We start from the raw sequence: 26,425 nt of genomic DNA on the forward strand, positions 1-26,425 counted from the left end.
TAGATATATTTTTATATATATATATATATTTGAGAAGACAACCCAGCAGGCATGTCAGTTCCCAGGTTCACCAAGGAGGAGAGCGCTGCACTGGTCCACGCCGTCAAGGACTTTTATCCCCAGCTGTTTGGGAACAAGAGGAGCTCGACAGATGCGCCTGTTAAGAAGGCCCTCTGGGAGTCTATCACCAATGCGGTTAGATTGGTGTGTGACGTCCAGAGGACCCAGGATCAGATCATGAGGAGATTCGGAGATATGAGGTTGCGTTTATCGAAAAAAGTCAACCTCATAAGGGACTGGGTACAAGCCCGTAAAAGAGGGGGCCAAAGAAAGGCCCCGCGGAAACTGTACCTACTCCCTTATGAGGTGACTTTATGCGAGCTCCTCAATCTCCGGGTCCCCAAAAGATTTAGATCCTCGCCATCCTCGGCCTCCTCTTCTTCCCTCCCAGCTGCGGGATCTGAAAGTCCTGACGCGGGGGACAGGGCAGATGCTTCTCCGTCCGGTGGCCTGGGAGGACCCGATAGAGAATCTGAACCAGGTAATTATCCAACTTCATATAATATTTATAATGTTAAAAATCCAAAATGTGTATTTAGTCAGATACTAAACCTATACAGATCTCACAACATACACTACATATGATGTTTAGATATCTGATTTTACATTAGTGATACATGAAATTGGAATGATGTTTCTTGCGCTCTACAGAATATGCGTCACAGAGCGGAAATGTAATTTCGCATCCACGTTAACATGGGTTTGCGGAAAGTGGCATTGCTTTATACATGTTGGTCAAATGACGGATGCGTAATTCCGCTTGGAATCATTGCGCAATGATCGCGAAAATGGCATTTCTCATCCACGTTAACATGGGTTTGCGGAAAGTGGCATTGCTTTATACATGTTGTTAAAAATTAAATGGAAAATCTTAGATTAGTGAAGAATACAGTATTCTTATTTTAAATATTATATCTAATAAAAAACGAATAATACTAATAAATTATAACATATGGCCATCAATTGATGATTATGTAATAACAAGCATATATTCTTAAAGATACAGTAAACAACACAACTGATTGAAAATAAGAGTCCAGGATATATTTATCATTCATTTAATTGCGGAAACTATTAACTCATGGGACTACCAAAGGATTAATATTTTTCTATTGATTTGTTATTAATGTAAATATTTTAAACATGGCATGATTAGTATTAATGATATGCAATCCTCATTTAATATATTACAGATATGGATGTGGCTGCTGGATCCTCAAGCCAGGGCTTGTCACAGTATGGTATGTCTCATTTTAATTGACATTTGTCTTAGAAACATGGAATGAACATTACATACTAAATACACATTGTTCTATATTTATATGTAATGTCTATTTAATAGATGAAAATTATATAATTATTCGGATATACTTAAATAACATATTTGATTTTAATTGCATGCTCAATACCATTCATTACATCAACATATGGAGTAGATAATTCATTAACAAACAACAACATTGTGGAATCTATTTAATTTTAGATTAAAGGGATACTGAACTACAATTATTAATATTGTCTTTCACATACAGTATGCAATATTAATAAACATAAAATATAATACTATCATCATATGTGACATATTCTATTGCTAAATGTATTTTAAAATAAAGAAAGTACGTTTATGTGCATCTAAATATTTGTTGACCAACCTGGGTTTATATTGATGATTGGTGGATACCTTCAACAAACAATATTTATTGAATCCAATATTCCTTATCTGCCTTTAAGATTAATATCGAACAACATTCGAATTATAATAGGAGTCAATGTTAAATCATTTTTTACAGTTTGAACATAGAAATCAATTATTTAAATTAATCATGTCAGTGTCCCTTTAAGACAAAATAGATTCATTCATCATTACATTATTTTTATTAAAAACTATTGATATATAAATCTAATTATCTGTTGGAGTTACTTTATATATATCTGCATACTCTAACAGCACCATGATTACATATTTGTAATAATAAAGTTTGTTATGTATTGTGATAAATATGTGTTGTGTCCTAAACAAGATTACTGTACATTGAAAAAATGGCTCGATGTGACACATGTTTGTTTAGATTTGTCAACAGATGCTCCTCAATATGTGGTTTGTGTGTATTCTTGTAACTTCTTAAGGACATATGACGGAATTATTCCGTCATAAAACAATTGAGCTAAGTGAAAGCTGTGTCCTTAAAGGGTTAAGAACATTGATCATTGGGTATATTTAGATATGCAATAGCAGCATCTGAGATGAATTTGATGTCTAATGTAGTCTGACATTAAACATATGTTGAATACAGATATGTTTACAGAATCCCCTTGATTCAATCAAGCATTTTCTGGTGTAATGACTGCTCTATTCTTCACATTTTAAAGTTGATTAATGTTAAAATTCTAGACAGATGTGATTTAGTGATATCCAAAATGTGTTTAATAATATATATCTATATCATTCATAGAGAGAGTTGGTGTGGGGAGCCCACAGGAATCCAGCAGTGACATAGAGCCGCCTTTGCGGTCTCCTGGTAAGTCCATTGACTCATTTATATGTAATTGAAGGTGTATTGCTAATCAATATTATGATCATGATTCCGATGAAGCATAACATTATAAAAAATCATAGAATTTATCTTCTGATTATATATTTATTTTTTATATTGAGCGATTAATAATTTCTACTTTATTATTCTACACATTTGTTATTCATAAGATGTCTAACATATGTTTTTTTAAATTTTTTTTTTTTTAACAACAGTCATCAAGTGATACACACATGAGAAATCTTAAATGTTCTATGTACTATGCTTTTATGAATTTAACATTAAGACAAACAATACATTAATATTCTGATTTATTGACAATAACAAATCTATTGTCATTTGTATGCTCCATCAAAATGATGTAAATCATAACTTTGTGTGTGTATATCTTTAATGCAACATTGATGTGCGTATTTGAGCAACAGTAACATATGTTATAATATCTGATCTTAAGGTGTACACAACATGTTATGTTTTACAGAGATTGATGTCACATGTGGGATGGAGGAGGAAGAGGCTGCCTTGGAGTCTGATGGTATGTGAAATATATCTATCATGTTTCCAACATGTTTCTTTTTTTGAAATCATTTTATTGAAGACATTCAAAGTCTACAGCTTTTTCCCTTTAAAAAGGAATATTATTTGTCTGTTCAAATACACTACTGCCCCCTTTCTATATCAGGCAGCATGAAAATCTGCTTGTATATATTTTTTTAAGAATATATAATTCATGCCATCATTATGTCACATGCATATTCCATGCCAAAACACAATAATAAGTTTCACATTGTACAGACAGTCATTGAGATTCATCTGAGTGCCTATATAGATACCATATCCTCATTTCAGAATAGTTTACAGATTCAAACACACTTCGAGGTATATTGAAAACATAATCAATTTGAAATGCGTTGATTTGATGTCAGGATGTATGAGATGTTAATATATTTCTTTTACATTTTCAGATGGATCCACCACTTCTGGTCATCTGGATTCCGCCCCTGCCCAGTCACAGACCCCTCCCCGTGCACACACCCCTGACCATGGCCACACCTCTGCACACACCCAGAGCCCTTCCCATCACCAAACCCATGACCATGCCCCGACCACTGCCAGCCCTTCCCATATTTCATATCCTGTCCCTCCCAAAAAACGCCCATACACCCCCCTTCGCCGCTCTCCCCGTATTCTGGCCCGTACAGCTGCCCAGACCCAAACTCCCCACTCCCCAGCTGTACGGCCTACCCTGGAGCAGCAGCTCACCACTCCCCAAGCCATTCCCATCCCTCCCCGAGCCAATCCCATCCCTCCCCCCTGTTTAAACCTTCATTGTCCTGGGTGTCAGATTGTCCTTCCCAGGCACAGCTGTAAGTATCATTCTAAATACACTTTATAAGATACTTAAAGGTACAGTGAAGTTAAATTGGTTAAATTGTGATTCAAATCCAGCATGCAATGTTAAGCCAATGTATAATAGAATACTCTTATGAATTATTCGTCATTCTCTTGATATATTTATTGAAAACAACTTATTCCTATAATTAGTTTAAACAATAAAATAAATGTGGCCATCATTTCTTTATTGTTGGATGAATGTATCCATCAACCAGCATGCACAAACAAGGTTCATCAACAAATATTGGCTTCCATAAAAACCAACATTCTTGCATTCAAAATATAGCTTGACAATTAAAACATATAATGAATATGTGTAATTTCTAAAGATTTGTCATGTCATGCTCTATCTGAATCAGTCCATTAAATATTTAGGTTCAGTGTCCCTTTAATTGGATATCACTACATATACCAAACACCACTACTTGGATCCAAAATTTTATGTCCAAATGTGGATACATTATCTCTTGTCTAACCCAGTGGGAATGTAATTTCTTCTGGTTGCTATGTTTACACAGCTTGTCCTCAATGCCAAAATGTTTAAGGATAGGTGTGCCTACCACAGTCTAAATTGAATTTTTAAATTGCTGATGTAAGTACAATGTAAATCCTTTAACAAGATTTGATACACTCAAGCTGTATAAGTGGATCATCTAAAACCAATTAAAGGGTTCAACATGTTTGAGTAACATGAGCCTTTAATGATTTCTGTCTGTCTGAATAACCTAATTCATGTGTAAAGAATATATGAAAAATAATTGATGTAAATAATTATTTGTCTTTATGATGACAATGTATGTATTAAAATCTTTTATTCTGTTGTGTAATTATCCTTAATATTAATTTTTATTTTATTTTAGGCTGTGACTCAGCATGGCTCATGCTAGAAGGGATAGCAAGAGTAGAGCAGGCCGTGTTGAGGAACGCAGCTGTCCTGAGAGGGATGAACGACACCATGCAGGCCCAGCTCCGGGTTCAGGACTTGACTCTGCGTGAAATTATGCAATTACGTTCAAGGCCTGAATCTGGAGCTGGACATGCACAGGACAATGAAGAGGATGACCAGTAAGTGGAGGATCTGGATATGCTCCATGGTGGCAGATAATAATCCTCCGTCCACATGTTGAATTTGTATTTATATTGTTGCCATTTGGCCTTTTTATCAGTTTTTTGTTGTGCCTGTTGCACTCTTTTACCTTGTCATGTGTCTCCAATGAGGCTATGCTGGCCCTTGGCAACTCTCTTCATGGACTGTGATGCACTGTGTTACCTTGTCATGTGTCTCCAATGGGGCTATGCTGGCCCTTGGCAACTCTCTTCATGGACTGTGATGCACTGTGTTACCTTGTCATGTGTCTCCAATGGGGCTATGCTGGCCCTTGGCAACTCTCTTCATGGACTGTGATGCACTGTGTTACCTTGCCATGTGTCTCCAATGGGGCTATGCTGGCCCTTGGCAACTCTCTTCATGGACTGTGATGCACTGTGTTACCTTGTCATGTGTCTCCAATGAGGCTATGCTGGCCCTTGGCAACTCTCTTCATGGACTGTGATGCACTGTGTTACCTTGCCATGTGTCTCCAATGGGGCTATGCTGGCCCTTGGCAACTCTCTTCATGGACTGTGATGCACTGTGTTACCTTGTCATGTGTCTCCAATGAGGCTATGCTGGCCCTTGGCAACTCTCTTCATGGACTGTGATGCACTGTGTTACCTTGCCATGTGTCTCCAATGGGGCTATGCTGGCCCTTGGCAACTCTCTTCATGGACTGTGATGCACTGTGTTACCTTGTCATGTGTCTCCAATGAGGCTATGCTGGCCCTTGGCAACTCTCTTCATGGACTGTGATGCACTGTGTTACCTTGCCATGTGTCTCCAATGGGGCTATGCTGGCCCTTGGCAACTCTCTTCATGGACTGTGATGCACTGTGTTACCTTGTCATGTGTCTCCAATGAGGCTATGCTGGCCCTTGGCAACTCTCTTCATGGACTGTGATGCACTGTGTTACCTTGCCATGTGTCTCCAATGGGGCTATGCTGGCCCTTGGCAACTCTCTTCATGGACTGTGATGCACTGTGTTACCTTGTCATGTGTCTCCAATGGGGCTATGCTGGCCCTTGGCAACTCTCTTCATGGACTGTGATGCACTGTGTTACCTTGTCATGTGTCTCCAATGGGGCTATGCTGGCCCTTGGCAACTCTCTTCATGGACTGTGATGCACTGTGTTACCTTGTCATGTGTCTCCAATGAGGCTATGCTGGCCCTTGGCAACTCTCTTCATGGACTGTGATGCACTGTGTTACCTTGTCATATGGCTCATATATTCCTTATTTTTACAAGATTATTTATAAACGTTGTGTATGTTTTCTTACATACTAATAAAATAAATTTTATTTCACAAATCTTTGTCCTCATTCTTCCTGTTATTTTTTGCAAGCTCTAGTTTATGTTGTTTATCCTTAAAGGGACCTAACAAATCTATTTGTTATAATGAAATCATATATGTAAGACAATAGTAAATGACTTTAAGATTAACATCTCCAATGTAATCTTATTATTTGTGTTTATATTATTTTCTCTTAGCTCTATCATTGCCTGATTATGATTAGCAGAGTAATTTCTTTATATATGTATATATATTTTTGTATTTGTGTATATATGTATATTTAAATGTTCATATCCATGTGTGTATTTATAAACTCTGCATGAATTGATGCACCTTTACCAAATGATCTGAGTATTGATACAATGATATAATCCCTGTAAAGTGTTCATTTTATTTAAATAGTATTGACTATGTGTATGCTCTTTTTAAAAACAAAATAATGTCCCTTTAAGTGATGTTGATCACTATTGTAAATGAATGTATTTCCATTTGTAAAGCGTTTTTGTCCTTTTTACAAGAACAAGGACATATAGTTTTATTAATAAACAATCTTATTGTAATGTTGACAGCACCTGTATTTCATTTTCAAATCTATATTATTGTCAAAGTGTAACCAAATCAATCTCTGTGTGTAATACAAATAATGTAGATGATGAATATTAGTTAACTAATATGTTAACAAAATACATCTCCTCCCATATATGGCTATAGGTAGGCTGACCATAATTAAACTTGAATAAATGACACGTTTAATCAATACATGTATAACTATTGTTATTCAACAACAATCCAAACATATCTTAAAACATCAATGGCATATGTATTTCTCATGTGTATCTTTTAAATGTTAAAGATATACACCATAGCTATAGTTCAAGGGACAGTCAAGTCCGAAAAGATGATTCATAATTTGGTGACATTCCTAGATAGCAATCTACACACATACTAGTTCCTAAAATATAAATACGTTTCTTAATGATATGCCAAGATGTCACTGAGTCCTTGTATTGTCTGCGGTTTTTCAGCGATCTCGGATGCGCCATGTTGCTTAAGACGTCACCTGCCAGGCTGTCCAATGATTCCTTGTATTGACTGACGTTCTTACGTGATCAGGAATATGCCTTTTATTGGATTGCGTTTTGACGCGATCAAGGATGCGCCTTTTTTTTTTGGGCGTTCTTACGTGATCAATAATGTGCCTTTCATTGGATGGCGTTCTTACGTGATCAAGGAAGCGCCATGTTAAGACGGCACATGTAAAGTTAAAAAAACGTGTGATTGGATTGCGTAGTCCCGCAATATTTGTGCACGTTAAAAACGTTTGTGACTGCATGCAATTTTAAAAAGCTTGCGAATATGTATTATTTGCATCATGTTACATTGTTGACCCGTAGCTGATAAAGACCAACACATTCTCTTTTGCTGGATGTCTGGTTGAATCAACGAACGAAAGCAAAATGTTTTCATGCATAGGATATTTCTAGGCAAGTGCAAATCTCTACAGTCCATGTTTAATATGTTTGTCAACAATGTTCCTTTTTCTTAAAAATTAATGTTGTGTTTAATGTTGAACATATCTAATTAATAAATATGCGCTATTGTGTTTGAATAAAGTAATCAATATGCATTTATCATATGCTAAATATATGATGCCGACTTCTTCTAAATGTAATTTCGTTGTATATTTTATGAAAGGTTCATTAGACACTCACATTGTAAATAAAAATATTTGATTTTGTCTCTAGTTAGATAGTCCATTGTTTAACCAATAGGTTTATTTTGTCTTGTGTTGTAAGAAAATGTAAGTAATTTTCTTACTCCTCGCAAAGCCAATGAGTTTCATGTGAGTACCATCTCCAGCTTTGTCCAGTTTGTGTAAAGGTTCTTTTCATATGTTAATGATGGGGTATTGTGTTTTACGGTTGTAATGGTGGTTCATCTATATTTAAAATATAGCTAACCCTATTTTATTTGCAAGTGTTTGAAGCTTTTTAATATTGCTATCAGTATATGTTAATCTTGTTGTTTGTAGTAGTGTCTATTACATACAGTTATGTAAAAAATATAGGATACTGTCCCTTGAATGCAAATGTTGTTTTTTTGTATCATGTATGAGATCCACATAGTTTAATCTTCAAATATATTTTTGTTAGCATATTTCACCCCCCCACTCCTAAAAGGACTTTAAACCATATTCATTGTTAAAATAAAAATAGTTACAATAAAATATTAACACAATAATGTCTCTTAAAGAAAATAGACTTTATTTAACACGTCAATATAAATGTGATTTTCAAATATTTTTTTTGACAAAGTACATGTAGATATAGCAACAAGCTTAAAATGTGTTAGCATATGTAATGTTGTTAAAGGGACAGTTTCGAAAAAATTTTTTTTTACATTATTCGAAAAGTCAATTCTGTAATAACAAGGATATCAAATGTTTCTCAACAATTGAACATTTGCTATCTAAATTTGCTATCTAAACCTATGAGGTTGGTGTGCTCATTTCTTAAATCTTGAAGAGTGCTTGTAATCATTATACAATTTGAGCACTAGAGGGCATTTGGATAGCATTTGTATATGTAAAATCTTGTGCTCATACAGCATATTATTGACCATGTATTGATCATTGATATCTAAAATGTTGTTATGTCAGAACAACAAATAAGTGGTCATTTTTCATAGTCATAGATACAAGGGTAAGCACATAAGTCACACATGTATTTCTCCATGTTTTGTTGTTTCAAACTTTATAATGCGTAATACAGTGTTTTCTTTGTAATCAATAATTTTCTGACTGTCCCTTTAAGCTGTGTTATTGGCATTCAAACAGTAATATGCCATCATGGATAATTGTTATGGTAATTTAGTTAGCGATTCGGGAAACAGTTTGGACATCACATCACATCACAGAAACCAATCAATATCATGAACAAGGATAGGTATGTGATGATGTGGTTTTCACACACTTATAACCCACACTCTGCAAAGAATCTTCCTCCATGGACCCGGTCCCATAGAAGTCGATTATATACAGAGTGTGGTCCACAAGTGTATGAAAACCACATCATCACATACCTATCCATTACCCAAAAAAAAAAATTTAAGATGGAAAAAAATACTTACTTCCTCTTCCTTCCCCTCTTCCCACGGGGCTGAGGCTCTGGGAGAGGCAACTGCCGACTCCGAAGAGTCCTCCTTGGAGCTGTTGTGGGAGGAGTGGAAGGAAGAGTACTGGGACGACCAAGGTGAGGAGTAGATGGCTGAGGAGGAGGAGGAGAAGATGGCTGAGGAGGAGGAGGAGAAGATGGCTGAGGAGGAGGAGGAGTAGATGGCTGAGGAGGAGGATGAGATGGGCCGGCAGGAGGAGATGGCCCAGCAGCAAGAGGCCCAGCAACAAGAGGCCCAGCAACAGGAGGTAGACCAGCATGCGCCTCCCGGAAAAATGTGAACATTTCCTGATGAAGATTGAACATTCTTGTTTGTCCTTCTTGTATTGTATTCAGTATACTGATTATTTCGTTTTGGCCTTGAATTATTTGATTCTGCCCATCAAGTATTCTGCGTCGTCCTTCTATGTTTTCTATCCGGGAGGTACGCATCTGGTCTATGTACTCCAGTAGAACCCGCACCTCCGCTATTTCTTCTTGTTGTGCCTGTTGAACCCGTGCACGGCGGGGTGCCCGTGCACGGCGGAGTGCGGGTCTTTGAGGGACCTCGGGTTCCGCGGGTTCAGCGGGATCCTCCTGTGCTTCCGGGGCCTCTTGATCATCTCCCGTGCGCTGTTCGTCACGGGGGGCCTCTTCCCTCCGAAGTGGGAATTCCTCACCACCACTCTCATCCCGGGGAGATGCAGGAGGCTGTGCTGCCTCGTCCCCAGACTCTGTATATTAAAAAAAAAAGAAAAAAAGAAATGTATATATTAGCATATTTGCAAATAAAGGTTTAAATGACTTAGCTTACGATACAATTACAAATGCAGAATCATTAATCCACTTTGAAATCTAACAAACAATCAATTCTATTTCCGCTTTTTCTAAACAGTGTTTGTGATATCTGGTCAATGTGAATGTTTTTGCGTTTGTTTTCAGTCTGTTTAAATGCACACCTAACCTATAGCCTAGATACTGATGTAACCGCTAAGTAATAGAATGCGTGTAAACAGCGTAATAGCATTAATCGGATCCTTAACACATGAAACCCAATGTTTTATCTTTCATGATTTATAAGCATACATTTAGTATCAACTTTCGAATGTACTTTTGTTATCTAATTAGCTTCATTCTCTGGATATTCTTTGCTGAAAAGCATATCTAAATATGTTTATAAGATTCTGATTGTTAGCTGAATATAGCTGCCTCCTGTGATTGTTTCACCGTGTGCATGGCTATTTCTTCATTAAAATATATCTCAAGAATGAATCAAATTATGTAATATAAGTACATTTGAATGTTTTGTCAAATTGTATTCGCTACCTCAATCATGAAAGTAAATGTTTGCGTATAGTGTCCATTGAAATACATTCGTATGTGAAATTATTGTTCAATGAGCTTACCGTCAGATGAGAGTGGCAGGTTCCCGGTATCGATTCCTCCGATACCGACTACTTCCACCTCGGAGATGCTGGGCCGCAACATTTCCTCCCATCTGCAGTACTCCATTTCAAGGGCAGGGCCGCCACCGGTCCCTGCGGCATGTCGGGCCTCCAGGCTTAACTTTTTTTTAAGTTCAAGTTTACAGTCCCGGTACCGATGTTTGATGGAATCCATATCCCGGTTCCGGCCACCCACTGCATTGACTGCATTCCGAATCTCGTTCCAGAGCCTCCTCCTGTCAGTCGGGGTAGTCTTCTGGTGCTGCAGCATCCTATACCTGGCCATATAGGCCTCTACGAGGGCCTCCTTCTCCTCCATCGTAAACCTCGCCTCCCTAGTCGCCTTGGCCTTCCCCTGTGACGATGCCCTCTGTTTCCCGGACTGTGAAGCCCTACTCTGACCGCCACTGGGCCCAGCCACTTGGTCATCTTGAACCAAGTGGCTGGGTCCACCCACCGCTTCCACCCCCGCTTCCTGCCCCCCTTCCTGCCCCCCTTCCTGCCCTGTTCCTCTCCCCCTCCCTCTACTCCCCCCTCTACCTGTCCCCTGCCTGGCCTCCATCTCCTCCCTAAACTAAACCCCAAATAATCAAAAAAAAGTGAGTGTGATGAAATGAAAGGGGGTCAAAATAAAGAACTAAAAAGACAAAAAAGGTGCTTAAAGTGTGAGGGATGTAAAAAAAAAAAAGAGGGTAAGGAGTATTTAAATAAACGAAAAGAATAAGACTAAAAGGAGGATATGTAAACTAAATGTAACTAGGGGATGGGTATGGGATGGGTATGGGGTATGGGATAAGAGTAAATGGGATGAAAGGGAATGGGACTACAAGGAATGGGGTATGGAGTGTAGTATGAGGGGGTAGGGGGTATGGAGTGTATGTAGTGTTATTGATAAGTGTATGTATGTATTGAATGTGTTTGCGTGTAAATGTGTTAAGTGTACAGATAAATCACTCGCTCGCTAACTAACACTACTTCTAATTCTCAATAACAAACACTCCCACTAACGCTCACTAACTACCACTAACTGACGCTCACACTAACAACTATCACTAATAACTCCCACTAACTCACTCACGCTCCCACTAACAGACTCTCTCCCACTCCCGCTAACTCCCACTAACTCACTCACTCTCTCACGCTAACACTACCAACTGACTATCTCACGCTAACACTACCAACTGACTATCTCACGCTAACACTACCAACTGACTCTCTCACGCTAACACTACCAACTGACTCTCTCACACTAACACTAACTCACTCTCAAAAATTCGCAAAATCTCTATTCTTAAATCTCCAAAGACCCACCAGCAACACAGTCAAAGAAGCCCTGCTTGTGTGGTGCTTATATACCCTGTGTAAATGTTTAATGATGTCCCAATTTCCATTGTAATTAGTGTTCAGGTGTGCTTTATTAGCAATTAATATTATTGCAATGTGTATTAGGTGTGTTAATTTGCGCATGCTCATTTTGAGTTGGTATTTGTGGAATGTGTAGAATGCGATGATGTCATAGTGGTCGTTTTCTCTAACATTGTCCAATAGTATTCTTTTTAAATGTGAATTTGCGATGGTGTGTTCTTCGTGAAGTGTTGTATATGTATGTTTTTCATAATATATAATGATATTGAATGCGATTTTTTTTTTAGTGTATGTATATATTTTTTAATCCTTGTTGTTATTGTGCGATTTTCCGCATCTTAAAGTATATGCGTATTCCCCGTATAAATAGTATTAAAACTTCCCCCGCTTGTGAATGTGTAATGCTTGTGTGCTTTGTTGATTGATTGATGTTGTGACATTTGCGGCGTGTTATTGTTGTGCATGATGTGGTATGCGTCATATGACCGAGCTGTGCGTATTCTCGCGAGATCGAGTGTTAGGTAAAAAAAGCTATTTTTTGCCTTTCCCATTGATCTCTATGGGAGACTGTCTAACGCGGGCAGGATTACGCGTGTGACATACACGCGTTAGGAGCATCGTTAGATGGTCTTATATTAACTCTAAATACCGGAGTCAAACAATGACGTGCGTTAGACATAAAACACGCGTGGCGTTAACAGCCCATCTACCGCCGAACTCTAAATCTAGCCGTTAGTGTTTAATTTTATATTTGAGGTTCCATATATTTAGGATTGGTTCGTGACACACTTTTGAACTACCTAGCACTAACAATATAAGTGTGGCTAAGGTAAAAGAAATAGAACAAAACATATATAAATTTTATAGCCTTCGTGGCTGTACTTATAAATGACTTTCACAAAAAGTGATGGATTTCAAAATCTTTATTAAGACAATTGGGTATGAAGCTATCCATAATATGGATCCACTTCATTTCCAATTGTCCCAATCTATTTTGTGTGTCTCCTCCCTTCCAATTCTGTTCTAATTTCCTAATGCCCAGAAATTCCAAATCCTTTACACCCCTATTGTGCTTTTTATCAAAGTGAGATGATACTGTATGATTAGCATAGCCCTTTTCTATATTATAAATGTGCTCATTCATCCTAATTTTTAAAAGTCTAGAGGTGCGCCCTATATAAATTAAATTGCATGAGCATCGTAACATGTAAATTACGTTTTTGCTATTACAAGTAATGAATTGATCTATACTGTACTCCCTTTTATTGTCTCCAGAATATAATTTTTTACAGAATTTCAGAGTTTTTTTTCATAAATTTACAAGCATTGCAGAATTGACACTTTCTAAAGCCCATTTCAGATGGTAACAACCAATTTTTTACTTTGCTGTTATCTATTTCTTTAATACATTGGGATAGTTGAAACTTAAGATTGGGAACCTTTCTAAAAATTATGTTGGGTCCATCGCCTAAAAATTCATTTAATGCTGAATCTCTTGTGAGAATTCCCCAATGCTTTTGTATGATGTTCCTAAGTTCTCCACTCTGAATGCTATGTTGAAAGATAAGTCTGTTCGCTAGCTTATCATCAGTGGATTTCTTATTTTTTATTTTATATTTTAATAAATCTAACCTATCCATATTAGTTACTTCCTCTATTTTTTTCATCTAGAAAGTCAGCTGGATAATTTTTATTTTATAATTATCCAGCTGACTTTCTAGATGAAAAAATAGAGGAAGTAACTAATATGGATAGGTTAGATTTATTAAAATATAAAATAAGAAATCCACTGATGATAAGCGAGCGAACAGACTTATCTTTCAACATAGCACTCAGAGTGGAGAACTTAGGAACATCATACAAAAGCATTGGGGAATTCTCACAAGAGATTCAGCATTAAATGAATTTTTAGGCGATCTACCCAACATAATTTTTAGAAAGGTTCCCAATCTTAAGGTTCAACTATCCCAATGTATTAAAGAAATAGATAACAACAAAGTAAAAAATTGGTTGTTACCATCTGAAATGGGCTTTAGAAAGTGTCAATTCTGCAATGCTTGTAAATTTATGAAAAAAACTCAGAAATTCTGTAAAAAATTATATTCTGGAGACAATAAAAGGGAGTACAGTATAGATCAATTCATTACTTGTAATAGCAAAAACGTAATTTACATGTTACGATGCTCATGCAATTTAATTTATATAGGGCGCACCTCTAGACTTTTAAAAATTAGGATGAATGAGCACATTTATAATATAGAAAAGGGCTATGCTAATCATACAGTATCATCTCACTTTGATAAAAAGCACAATAGGGGTGTAAAGGATTTGGAATTTCTGGGCATTAGGAAATTAGAACAGAATTGGAAGGGAGGAGACACACAAAATAGATTGGGACAATTGGAAATTAAGTGGGGTCCATATTATGGATAGCTTCATACCCAGTTGTCTTAATAAAGATTTTGAAATCCATCACTTTTTGTGAAAGTCATTTATAAGTACAGCCACGAAGGCTATGAAATTTATATATGTTTTGTTCTATTTCTTTTACCTTAGCCACACTTATATTGTTAGTGCTAGGTAGTTCAAAAGTGTGTCACGAACCAATCCTAAATATATGGAACCCCAAATAAAAAATTAAACACATAGATAGAAATAGTCATTCTAACATCCAATTATATTTTTCTTAGCGTAAACTCATACAAGTATAGTATATGTATTTACACATTCAACATGTTAACAGATAAAATTCATTTTTTGAAAATATTGCGATATAACTATCTTTATGATAAGGTTAGTAGCTAAATTAATGTCTATAGAAATTATAGTCAGTATCACCATCGGAACTGAAAAAGATATCTAAATAATAATAACTAATACCTTCACAGTAAGGGGTTAAAGATCAATGCCTGTATATATCACTAGTATCAATATTAATTGTAGCTACAATATTATCATGTTATCCATTTTTTATAGCTTGACATATATTTGTAATGTTGTAACATTATAATGCACTATTTTTCAATTCTGGTTATTCAACTTAACTTAAATGCATATATCATTAAAATGCATAAGATAGAAAGAAGTTGAAAAACATATTAGCTTTTTTAAATGATAAATTACCTAAATGCCAATTTCCAAAATGGAGGACGTAACTACAAACCTGGCAGAAACTCATCAATGAACTGTTTAAAAGGATTCTTGGACATGCGCACTAACATTCCTTGACAAAGCATACCAGCAAAACGTACGTCGGAACTGAACTGTTCTTTTGGACTTTTATTGCATCTCTACACTAGCCAGGACACCTGGGGAAATAGCGCTATTGCTTTGCAACCTAGAGGTATTGGTTTCGGCGGTCACACTTCTGCTGATCCATTTACCTCTCTGCAAGTTTGGCTATTTGAAGCATTTGTCATACTAATTCTGCTTTTGTACCCTTACACTGTGGTGTTATTAAGGCTTTTGTGACGCTTTTATATATTTTAAAATAAATTTTTATCCAAGTTTTGCCTAGTCTACTGTTTTCCCATCAGTATAAAGTGGGAGTGCGCATATCCTTGAGCTTAGTCGAAAGCTCCAACAAATGTGAGTAGTCATTTGTTACAAAACAACTACTTCCTCAAAGTGCCGTTACAGATTCACACTATGTTGCAATTTTCTGTTTCTTTTTGCATGGGATCCCACTGACGAATGCTAACAAGCTGAATAATTCATCCAGAGGACCCAGGCATATCCTTAATTCAGAACTTCATTTGGTTTTCTTTCTTTTTATGATTTTTGTTATCACATTTATTTCACAGGATAAATATTTATTTCCATAAGAAGGGGCCCTGAAACTAAAATCAAGGATAGCTGATCAGACTAACAAATTTAAAAGAGCAATGACTAGGAAAGGGTAAGAGGAAAAGAAGGGGATATCTCTAAGGACCCAGGCATATCCTTAATTCAGAACTTCATTTGGTTTTCTTTCTTTTTATGATTTTTGTTATCACATTTATTTCACAGGATAAATATTTATTTCCATAAGAAGGGGCCCTGAAACTAAAGTCAAGGATAGCTGATCAGACTAACAAATTTAAAAGAGCAATGACTAGGAAAGGGTAAGAGGAAAAGAAGGGGATATCTCTAATAATTGGTATAAATTTGTGATACTAAGGATTTCAACATATACTCTCTTATTTTGTATAACAGGACAGAATAACTTAAAACTAAGTATTGACTGGCGACATATCACTTCTACACTAATCACTAATAACACTTTTGACACAAAAAAAAGGTTTCTTTTTTGTGACGTGTTTTTCTAATTGTCACATATCACTATGTAAGTTTTTAAGTACTCTATACCTTAGGAATACACACAAATACCCACAGTTCACTTACACAAATCTGATAAACACATTTTTTTTCCGTGTTTGGCTCTTCTTTCCCTTCAATGCAAAGATTTGTCACGCACAATAAAACTAAATCGCCAGCCATGCCTCCTAAACAGCGTGAAAAAAAATCTAAAAGTCCTGAGCTAAAACAGAGTATGGTTTCGCAGGGTATACTATATGGTAATTATGACCCCCAAATAATGGTACAACAAACTCTGACATAATGCTCCCACAATTTAATTCAATTAAAACTGAACAATCAGGGCTTACAGGAGAGGTCAGACAGTACTCTAGAAGATTAGCGGAAGCAGAGGCTAGAGTTGAAATCACAAGAAGAGGCAATCAAAAACTTACATAGTAAGGTAGAAGACCTAGAAGACAGTTCCCGCAGGAACAATGTTAAAATAGTATGCCTGCCGGAATCAGTCCAACCACAAGATCTAATTAAATTTGCTGCTAAAGATTTACCATCATTATTGGGGCTGCAAGTGTCTGACACTTCCTTTATGGTAGAAAGGGCCCATAGATTAGGAAGTCCAAGAGAGGATAAGGATGGGACCTATAAACCAAGGTCTATTATGGTGAAGTATTTAAACTTCCAAGATAAGTTAATAATCATGCGCCAGTTTAGACAAAAATGTCCGTTAATGATAGGTAATGAGAAAATTCTTTTGTTTCAAGATTATTCAATGGAGACTTCAATGAGACGTAGAGAAATGTCTCCATACTGTACAACATTAATACAAAAAGGTATCCAAGCCAAGCTGATCTATCCAGCTAAAATTTGTTTTAAATGCAATAATGAAAATGTTACACTAAGAACGACACAGGAGGCAAGAGAGTATGTTAGAACACTGTAAGATCTTACGATAAGATCTATCTATGTTAGAGTTACTGAACATCAGTCACTCTCTTCCTCTTTGCCATCATAACTTAAACTATATCTGTGAGTATAATGATAGACGAAAAAATTAGGTTAATAGGTGCCAAATTAGGGCATGTACTAACTATATACATATACACTTAAGACCTAGGAGCTAAAAATGAAAATGTGGATGTATATTAATTCTTGTACGAAAGAATGTCACCTAGAGAGCAGTCATTGCTTTTTTTTTTGTTTGTTTGTTTCTGCGTTCTATTTGTATTTTTTTTTTTTGTGGTGTACTATTAGGCTTTCTAATTGGTTTAGTTCTTTAAAGCTGAGGGTGTTTTTTTTTTCTCTCCTCTCTCTCTCATCCCCTCTTTTTTGTTATCTAAGAAAGAGACATGGTTAATATTCTTTCGTGGAACGTAGGAAGAATAACGTTGCCAGCCAAGAGAAGTATAATTTTAAAGTTATTTAAAAAAAATAATCCAGATATTGCTCTCCTACAGGAGACACATTTACAAGACGAGGAAATAAAGAAGCTTAGATGTAAATGGGTAGGAGAATTTATATCTGTGCCCAGCCAGAAACGGAAAAGGGGAGTAGCAATACTTCTCTTAAAAATTTTTAAATATAGGATCATAAACCAGGATCGGGATCCCGGGGGAAGGTACTTAATAATAGACTTAGAATACGGAGATTCTTCCATGGTCATTTGTAATGGCTATGGTCCAAATGAACTAGACTCAGGGTTCTGGAATAATATATATATATATTAAACTTTTTCCCTATATAAATAAAAATATAATAATTGCTGGCGACTTCAATATGACAACTGCCCTGGGGATTGATAGAAATAGACTGGGTAAAGAACCGATAGGAAGAAGAGCTGAAGAAAGACTATTTAGTACCTTCCGCAAAAAATTAAATCTGCTAGATATATGGCGAATCAAGAACCCGGACACGAAAACTTTTTTTATCTGTTTATCTAAAACACATAGAGCAATGTCCTGAATAGATATGTTTTTAATAAACGAAACAATGTTGTCTCTTGACTTAACTCCTAATATAGAAGATATAGTGATTTCTGATCATGCGATAATTGGGCTGTTGATAGAGGGGATTCGCCAAGGGAAGGGAAGGGCAAATAATTTCTACTTTCCCAACCATCTTGTACAGGATATTGATTTTAGCAGATTTTTGAGACAAAAATGGAGGCAATATAACTTAGAAAATTGTAATTATAAGCATAAAATTGAAATATTCTGGGAAGCTGCTAAGGCGGTCTTGAGAGGGGAAATAAAGGCCTATCTAGTTAAATGGAAAAAAAACTATAGCACGGGATACACAACTCGCAAACCAGTTAAAAAATAAATATAAAATATATATATAAATAACCCTAATGATAGTACTTGGGCAGAGTACAGGGAGTGCAGAATTATTAGGCAAGTTGTATTTTTGAGGATTCATTTTATTATTGAACAACAACCATGTTCTCAATGAACCCAAAAAACTCATTAATATCAAAGCTGAATATTTTTGGAAGTAGTTTTTAGTTTGTTTTTAGTTTTAGCTATTTTAGGGGGATATCTGTGTGTGCAGGTGACTATTACTGTGCATAATTATTAGGCAACTTAACAAAAAACAAATATATACCCATTTCAATTATTTATTTTTACCAGTGAAACCAATATAACATCTCAACATTCACAAATATACATTTCTGACATTCAAAAACAAAACAAAAACAAATCAGTGACCAATATAGCCACCTTTCTTTGCAAGGACACTCAAAAGCTTGCCATCCATGGATTCTGTCAGTGTTTTGATCTGTTCACCATCAACATTGCGTGCAGCAGCAACCACAGCCTCCCAGACACTGTTCAGAGAGGTGTACTGTTTTCCCTCCTTGTAAATCTCACATTTGATGATGGACCACAGGTTCTCAATGGGGTTCAGATCAGGTGAACAAGGAAGCCATGTCATTAGATTTTCTTCTTTTATACCCTTTCTTGCCAGCCACGCTGTGGAGTACTTGGACGCATGTGATGGAGCATTGTCCTGCATGAAAATCATGTTTTTCTTGAAGGATGCAGACTTCTTCCTGTACCACTGCTTGAAGAAGGTGTCTTCCAGAAACTGGCAGTAGGACTGGGAGTTGAGCTTGACTCCATCCTCAACCCGAAAAGGCCCCACAAGCTCATCTTTGATGATACCAGCCCAAACCAGTACTCCACCTCCACCTTGCTGGCGTCTGAGTCGGACTGGATCTCTCTGCCCTTTACCAATCCAGCCACGGGCCCATCCATCTGGCCCATCATGACTCACTCTCATTTCATCAGTCCATAAAACCTTAGAAAAATCAGTCTTGAGATATTTCTTGGCCCAGTCTTGACATTTCAGCTTGTGTGTCTTGTTCAGTGGTGGTCGTCTTTCAGCCTTTCTTACCTTAGCCATGTCTCTGAGTATTGCACACCTTGTGCTTTTGGGCACTCCAGTGATGTTGCAGCTCTGAAATATGGCCAAACTGGTAGCAAGTGGCATCTTGGCAGCTGCACGCTTGACTTTTCTCAGTTCATGGGCAGTTATTTTGCGCCTTGGTTTTTCCACACGCTTCTTGCGACCCTGTTGACTATTTTGAATGAAAAGCTTGATTGTTCGATGATTACGCTTCAGAAGCTTTGCCATTTTAAGAGTGCTGCATCCCTCTGCAAGATATCTCACTATTTTTGACTTTTCTGAGCCTGTCAAGTCCTTCTTTTGACCCATTTTGCCAAAGGAAAGGAAGTTGCCTAATAATTATGCACACCTGATATAGGGTGTTGATGTCATTAGACCACACCCCTTCTCATTACAGAGATGCACATCACCTAATATGCTTAATTGGTAGTAGGCTTTCGAGCCTATACAGCTTGGAGCAAGACAACATGCATAAAGAGGATGATGTGGTCAAAATACTCATTTGCCTAATAATTCTGCACTCCCTGTATATAAAAGCGATAGCAGAAAGAGATGGATTTCTAAAAATAAAAACTGCAAAACAGGATAGAAGATCAAATGCGTTTTTTGCCAGTTACCATGGAAGCTCAGCCAAATATTTATCTAGAATAATTAAAGGGGGAAAGATGGGGCTAAAAATATAAGTAGTATCAAAAAAGATAATATAAGATTTACATCATCAAGTGAAATAAGAAGAGTAATGTTTGAATATTTCCAAGAAATTTATACAACGGGATACTGTAATGAAACAGCTAAAGAGCTTTTTTGGAATAAAATATCCTTACCACAATTAACACTAGAAGAGCGGCTAGAATTAAACCAACCTATAACAGAAGAAGAAATATTAAAAGCTATAGATAAAGCCCATATAAACAAAGCTCCAGGCCCGGACAAACTGCCGGCTGAATTTTATAGAATACTTAAAGAAGAAATTGGAGATACATTAAGAGACTTATTTAACCAATTTTATATTAAAAATGTCAACAAATCAAATCTTTTTTCAGCTTCTACGATTATTCTTATACACAAAAAAAATAAAGCCCCCGAAAATCCTGGTGCATACAGACCAATATTGTTATTAAATAACGACTATAAACTTCTTACAGCTATAGTTGCAGACAAGTTGAAAAAATATATTAATAATTTGATACATGAAGATCAAACTGGATTCCTGCCAGGTAGAAATCCATCCAAAAATATTTGTAAAGTCTCACTGGTTTTAAGTCACTATTGGAATTTAGCTAAAAAGGGATTCAATCCAACTGTTCCAGATCTGGCCCTGTTAACTCTAGATGCTGAGAAGGCATTTGATGCAATTGTTTGGGATCATCTATTTATGTCGTTAACACAGTTTGGCCTAACAGGTAATTTTCTTAATTTTGTTAAATTGATTTATAATTCACCTTATTCTTCTCTTCTGGTAAACAGGCACCTATCTCCAAAAATAATATTTACAAAAGGAACTAGACAAGGCTGCCCCCTCTCGCCACTTTTATTTAACCTCTCAATTGAACCGCTAGCAGTCAGATTAAGACAAGCATTAGAGGGCATAAAGATGGGAGAAGGTAATATAATCTTATAATTATATGCAGATGATTTGGTACTCTTTTTGTCTAATACGTCACAAAGTATTCCAATATTAACTGAGATAATAAATTAATTTGGCTCATTTGCAGGGTATAAAGTTAACAAAGAAAAATCAGAACTGCTGTGAATTAAGCGCCCTACAAAAAATATTTTTAGGCATCCTTTCCAAGAGGTCGAACAAGTCAAATATTTAGGATTACATCTAAGCTTCAATCCCGGGCTATGGTATTTATTGAACTATGGTAAATTTTGTCCAAGAAAGTAGAAGCTTAATAGATAAATGGAAACCATTACCTATCTCAGTAACGGCTAAGATAATGATATTAAAAATATTTGTATTTCCACGTCTCTTATATATCTTGCAAAATGTGCCAATCTATATTAAAAATAAAAATCTGAGGAACTATGACAAAAGATTGTAAATTATTTATTTGGGGGAAGAGAAGGGCGCGCTTAGCAAAAAAACCCCTCTATTTAGACAAAGAAGTTGGAGGATATGGACTTCCAAATCTCCAATTATATAACCAAGTTTAAATGCTTAAAAAAGCAATAGATTGGATCACAGGAAAAAATAAATGTTCTTTAGTGGATATGGAGAATAGTTTAATACAGCCCTTTGCTCTAAAAGCAATTTTACATATCCCTCTAGTCAAACTTCCAGTATCCATATTGAACATTAAAATTATTAGTACTATAGTCAAAGTGTGGCAAAAATACTGCTCAGATCTTAAAATAAACTATAGTAAATCTAAGTTTCTGCCCATCTTAGGACATCCAGATTTCATTCCAGGTTTGAGTTATGGTATTTTCCATGATTGGAAGGGGAAAGGACTAGAATACTTAGTACAATTAAGGGATAAAGAGTCCGGGGTGATTAAACCTTTCAGCCAAATTCAAAAAGAATATGATCTCCCGAGATAACATTTCTATGCCTACTTACAGGTTAGACACTTTCATGATCAATTAATACAAAACCAATCCAGTAACTGGGACCTTGGGATAATAGAAAGTGGTATCCAAATTTATCAGGCGGGTTACCACGCAATATCAATATGGTATAAAATAACTATGAAGGAACATGGTAAAACCCATTTAGATACTCTTACTAATAAATGGATGAACTTTTTTTTCCGGAATTAACAGTTCAAGATATCAAGAAAAGTATAGAAGTGGCAGGCTATAAATATACTTTGTGGAAAGAAACACATAGTTATCTGTTAAATATGTCGTATATCACTCCCAGACTACTAGCTAAATGGGATAAAAAAACTGAAGGGAATTGTTTCCATTACTTCGTCCCCCGAGCAGATATACTTCACTGCTTCTGGTACTGCCCAAGAATTGGTCAGTTTTGGAGAAAAGTTGCTTATTGGCTTATGAAAGTTTTGCGTCAACCTATAACTTTCACTGCAGACAGTGTTTTTTTTATCTTTCTAAAACAATATGCAAAGGAAGAGTACAACCTAATTACTACAGCAATACAGATTGCTAGGAAGTTAATATTACAACACTGGAAAGCAAAAAATTATCCTAGCATATTAGAATTTGGCCAAAAAATGATTTTACAGCTATCTATAGAGCAGTTGAATCTTGAACCAAACAATGATAGACAGGTTAAAGCTTTCCTTGATAAGTGGTTAGAGTGTATCAGACTTCAACCATTGAATATCCAACTAGAGATTTTGAAACAACTCATTAAAGCTGGCTTTGTAATACCTGGATTTTCTTTCCCCACCAGTTAAACTAACTTTTTGACATTTATTGGATAAGGAGGGGAACCCTGTAGCTACATATTAGTTAAATGGATGGAGGGGGAGGAAAAGAGGAGATTTTATATATATGGTTTTTTTTTTGTCGTTTTTGATGTTGTTTTGTTTTATATAGTATTATAAAAAAAAATTGTTACCCAAGATAAGAGCCGAATGATTCGTTGATATGTATTTTGTTAAATGAATACTTTGAGCATGGCTGGGAAAGTATCTTTTTTTTGTCCTCCCCATGGATATTTATCTTATGTAACGAATATATTATTAATTGTTGGGAAAGCATTTTCTTATTTTGTTTCAATATGGCCTTATCATGTATTATTCTAGTTCATTTACTCAACTAATAAATAAATAATAAAAAAAAAAGCATAAGCAATACCGTTTTTAATAAATTTTAATATGTTGTAGTTTGTTTTTAATAGAAATACTTCACATTCCTTTATTCTTCACTTAGAAAAATTATCTTTTTATTTTTAATAACATTATCTATCTATCTATCTATCTATCTATCTATCTATCTATCTGTATAAACAATATCTATCTGTATATACAATATCTATCTATCTATCTATCTATCTATCATCTATCTATCTATCCATCTATTTACCTATCTATCTATCCATCTATCTATATTTCTATCAATCTATCTATTTGTATATACTATATGTATCTATTTATCTACCTATCTATCTATCTATCTATCTATCTGTTTATATTTTATAGATGTTATAAATGTCTAGACATAAAATATATTTTACAAAAAGATATACGTAAAATATATATTTAAAAATAAAAAGAATATTTTTGTCTAAGTGAAGAACATAGGACTGTAGAGTATTTCTAACTCACCTTCTGCTTTAGTGCAGTGGGCCTAGCACATTTTCAGTTTAGCGATGAAACGATAAGTAAAAAAAGCTTTCTCTAGGGAGTTAGTGCAGCTGCAATATCCACAGCCCTGAAGTTAGTGCACTTGATTCTTTTGCTCATGCGTTAACTTTCTACTTTCAACTTGTAATACCAGTGCTAACCTGACAATGCTATTTTTTTTACCTTGAGCAGAGTTAGTGCTCATGGATGATAAACAAATGAGTGTGTCACTAGTAATCTGACCTAAAACAATTTATAATTCAAATATCCTTTGATTGATTTTAATATGGTTAATTATTCAAATATTTTGCTGCAATCATAAATGAACATTTAGGTGTATATTTTATCATTTGAAAGTATTTTTGGAACTTCTGTATATTTTCAATTCTTTATTAAATAAGAAAACAATCTACTTTATCAGGGGCACAAGAAGATCTCACTGGACTCCAGGGCAAAAGCAGTGATTAATCCATGCTAGAGAATATCCAGAGAACATGCACTTGCAAAGCCTTCCTGTGCAAAAATTATGACAGGTTTTATGAGTTGGCCACCAATTTTTGTGAAGGCAAATTTGTCTATACATTTTGATTCCTATTTTGAGTGTTGGGTGGTTCACACAGAGGTCAGACAAGATGCAGATTGAACCCATGCCCTCTTCTGTAGCAATGCAGCTATTAATTGGGCCAGATGGTCCTCCTAGATGTGTGGACCTGGTCTCATTTTTGACCCCTTTACTTTATTAATATATAAACTAATCATACAAAAACAAAAATTGACAAAAACATACACACCTTTGAAAAAGTGTTACACAAAGCCTATGTTTGTTTGTTTGTTTGTTTTTTATCATTTTCGAATGGATTTGAATTGGAAAAGCCTATAAAAATGTATGTGATTCATTTCACAAGGGATTTCTGGTTTTAATGGGGCTCAGTGTTGTTCTCCTCTAGTAAAAAAAAATCAAAAAAAAATCACATGATTTGTTTAATTAAAACACTTTTATGAACCTAAAATCTTTCAAATAAATTTTGCTGCAACATCACAACTTTAAAACTACATCATTTAAAGAGACATCATTTAAAGAGATTTGTACTCACTCCTTGTCACATCCAAATCTACTGACTTGCAGTGAAGTCACCATTAAAATGAAAGTAGAAGCATCTTTCTTGTAACGACTCACCTCTCAGTGCATAGAACAAGCTCCACTGTGAAGGATAATAGCATGACAAAAAAACCCTTCAAAACATTACAGAACAAATGAATAAAATAAGGGGGGGGGGAGACTTCATCGATTTAACTGTCAACAATAACAGAAGCAAAAAAGAAAAGTTGAAAAAGGTCAGGTTTACAGTAGCAAAACATGACAGTGAGTCAAGATACATTAGCGAGGGCAATAGAGTCTTCAAATATTTTACATGATTGGTGTTAGTGTTGGCTTAAAATCCAAACCACACAAACAGAACAGTATGTAACACCAAAGTGTGATATCTAAGGATCTGGGAATTATTTAAAAGCACCTTACTGGTCATTGTTATAGATTTATTGTAAATAAAACCTATTCTGACATTTTTCATCTAAAATGGCAAATGGTTGTAATTTGTTCATTCAAATGCACAAACACCATGAAATTAGTGCCTGTAATTTTAGCAGCTTTGTTTCTTAAATCCAACACCATTACATTTCACAGTATGTCATATATAATAAATTATATTATAAAATAACAAATTGATTACCTTGTATATTACAAAAAAAAAAAAAAAAATACAATGAAACAAAACATAGCCTGGTAATGATATTGCACCAATTCTATACATGCTGTAGTAATGATCATTTTCTGATTTTGTATCAGAAATAATTTTCATTTTTCATACTGCCTAGTATTATAATAGTAGCCATTAAATGTCATTATCTGCATTGATGGCTGTGTATTTCAAATCTGATGCTGTTTAGGAAAACAATAGGAATATGTAAAGGGGCATGGAAGTAAAAATTAAAGAGACAAAACAATCAAACTTAAACTTTAGTAGTTCAGATAGAACATACAATTTCAATTTTCTTTTAGGAACTTTATTTCTTCTCTTGGTATCCATTGTTAAAAAGCAATAGTGTTACTTGGTAGGCTTATGAA

At 35.5% G+C, this 26,425-nt stretch overlaps 1 protein-coding gene across 3 annotated transcripts in view; it reads right to left on the bottom strand.

The window, feature by feature from the left end:
- CDH18 (cadherin 18) overlaps nucleotides 1-26,425 on the bottom strand; it is a 951,076-nt gene that overhangs the window by 213,865 nt on the left and 710,786 nt on the right. The window contains exon 7 of one of the 3 annotated variants that reach the window (XM_053714611.1): nucleotides 7,186-7,204. The exons of the other annotated variants lie outside the window; for them this stretch is intronic. Coding sequence (XP_053570586.1) covers nucleotides 7,186-7,204 — 19 coding nt within the window. The remainder of the gene's footprint in view (nucleotides 1-7,185; nucleotides 7,205-26,425) is intronic. 3 annotated transcript variants of the gene reach the window in all.

The sequence above is a fragment of the Bombina bombina genome, chromosome 5, assembly GCF_027579735.1.
Source record: "Bombina bombina isolate aBomBom1 chromosome 5, aBomBom1.pri, whole genome shotgun sequence".
Classification (NCBI taxonomy): Eukaryota; Metazoa; Chordata; class Amphibia; order Anura; family Bombinatoridae; genus Bombina; species Bombina bombina.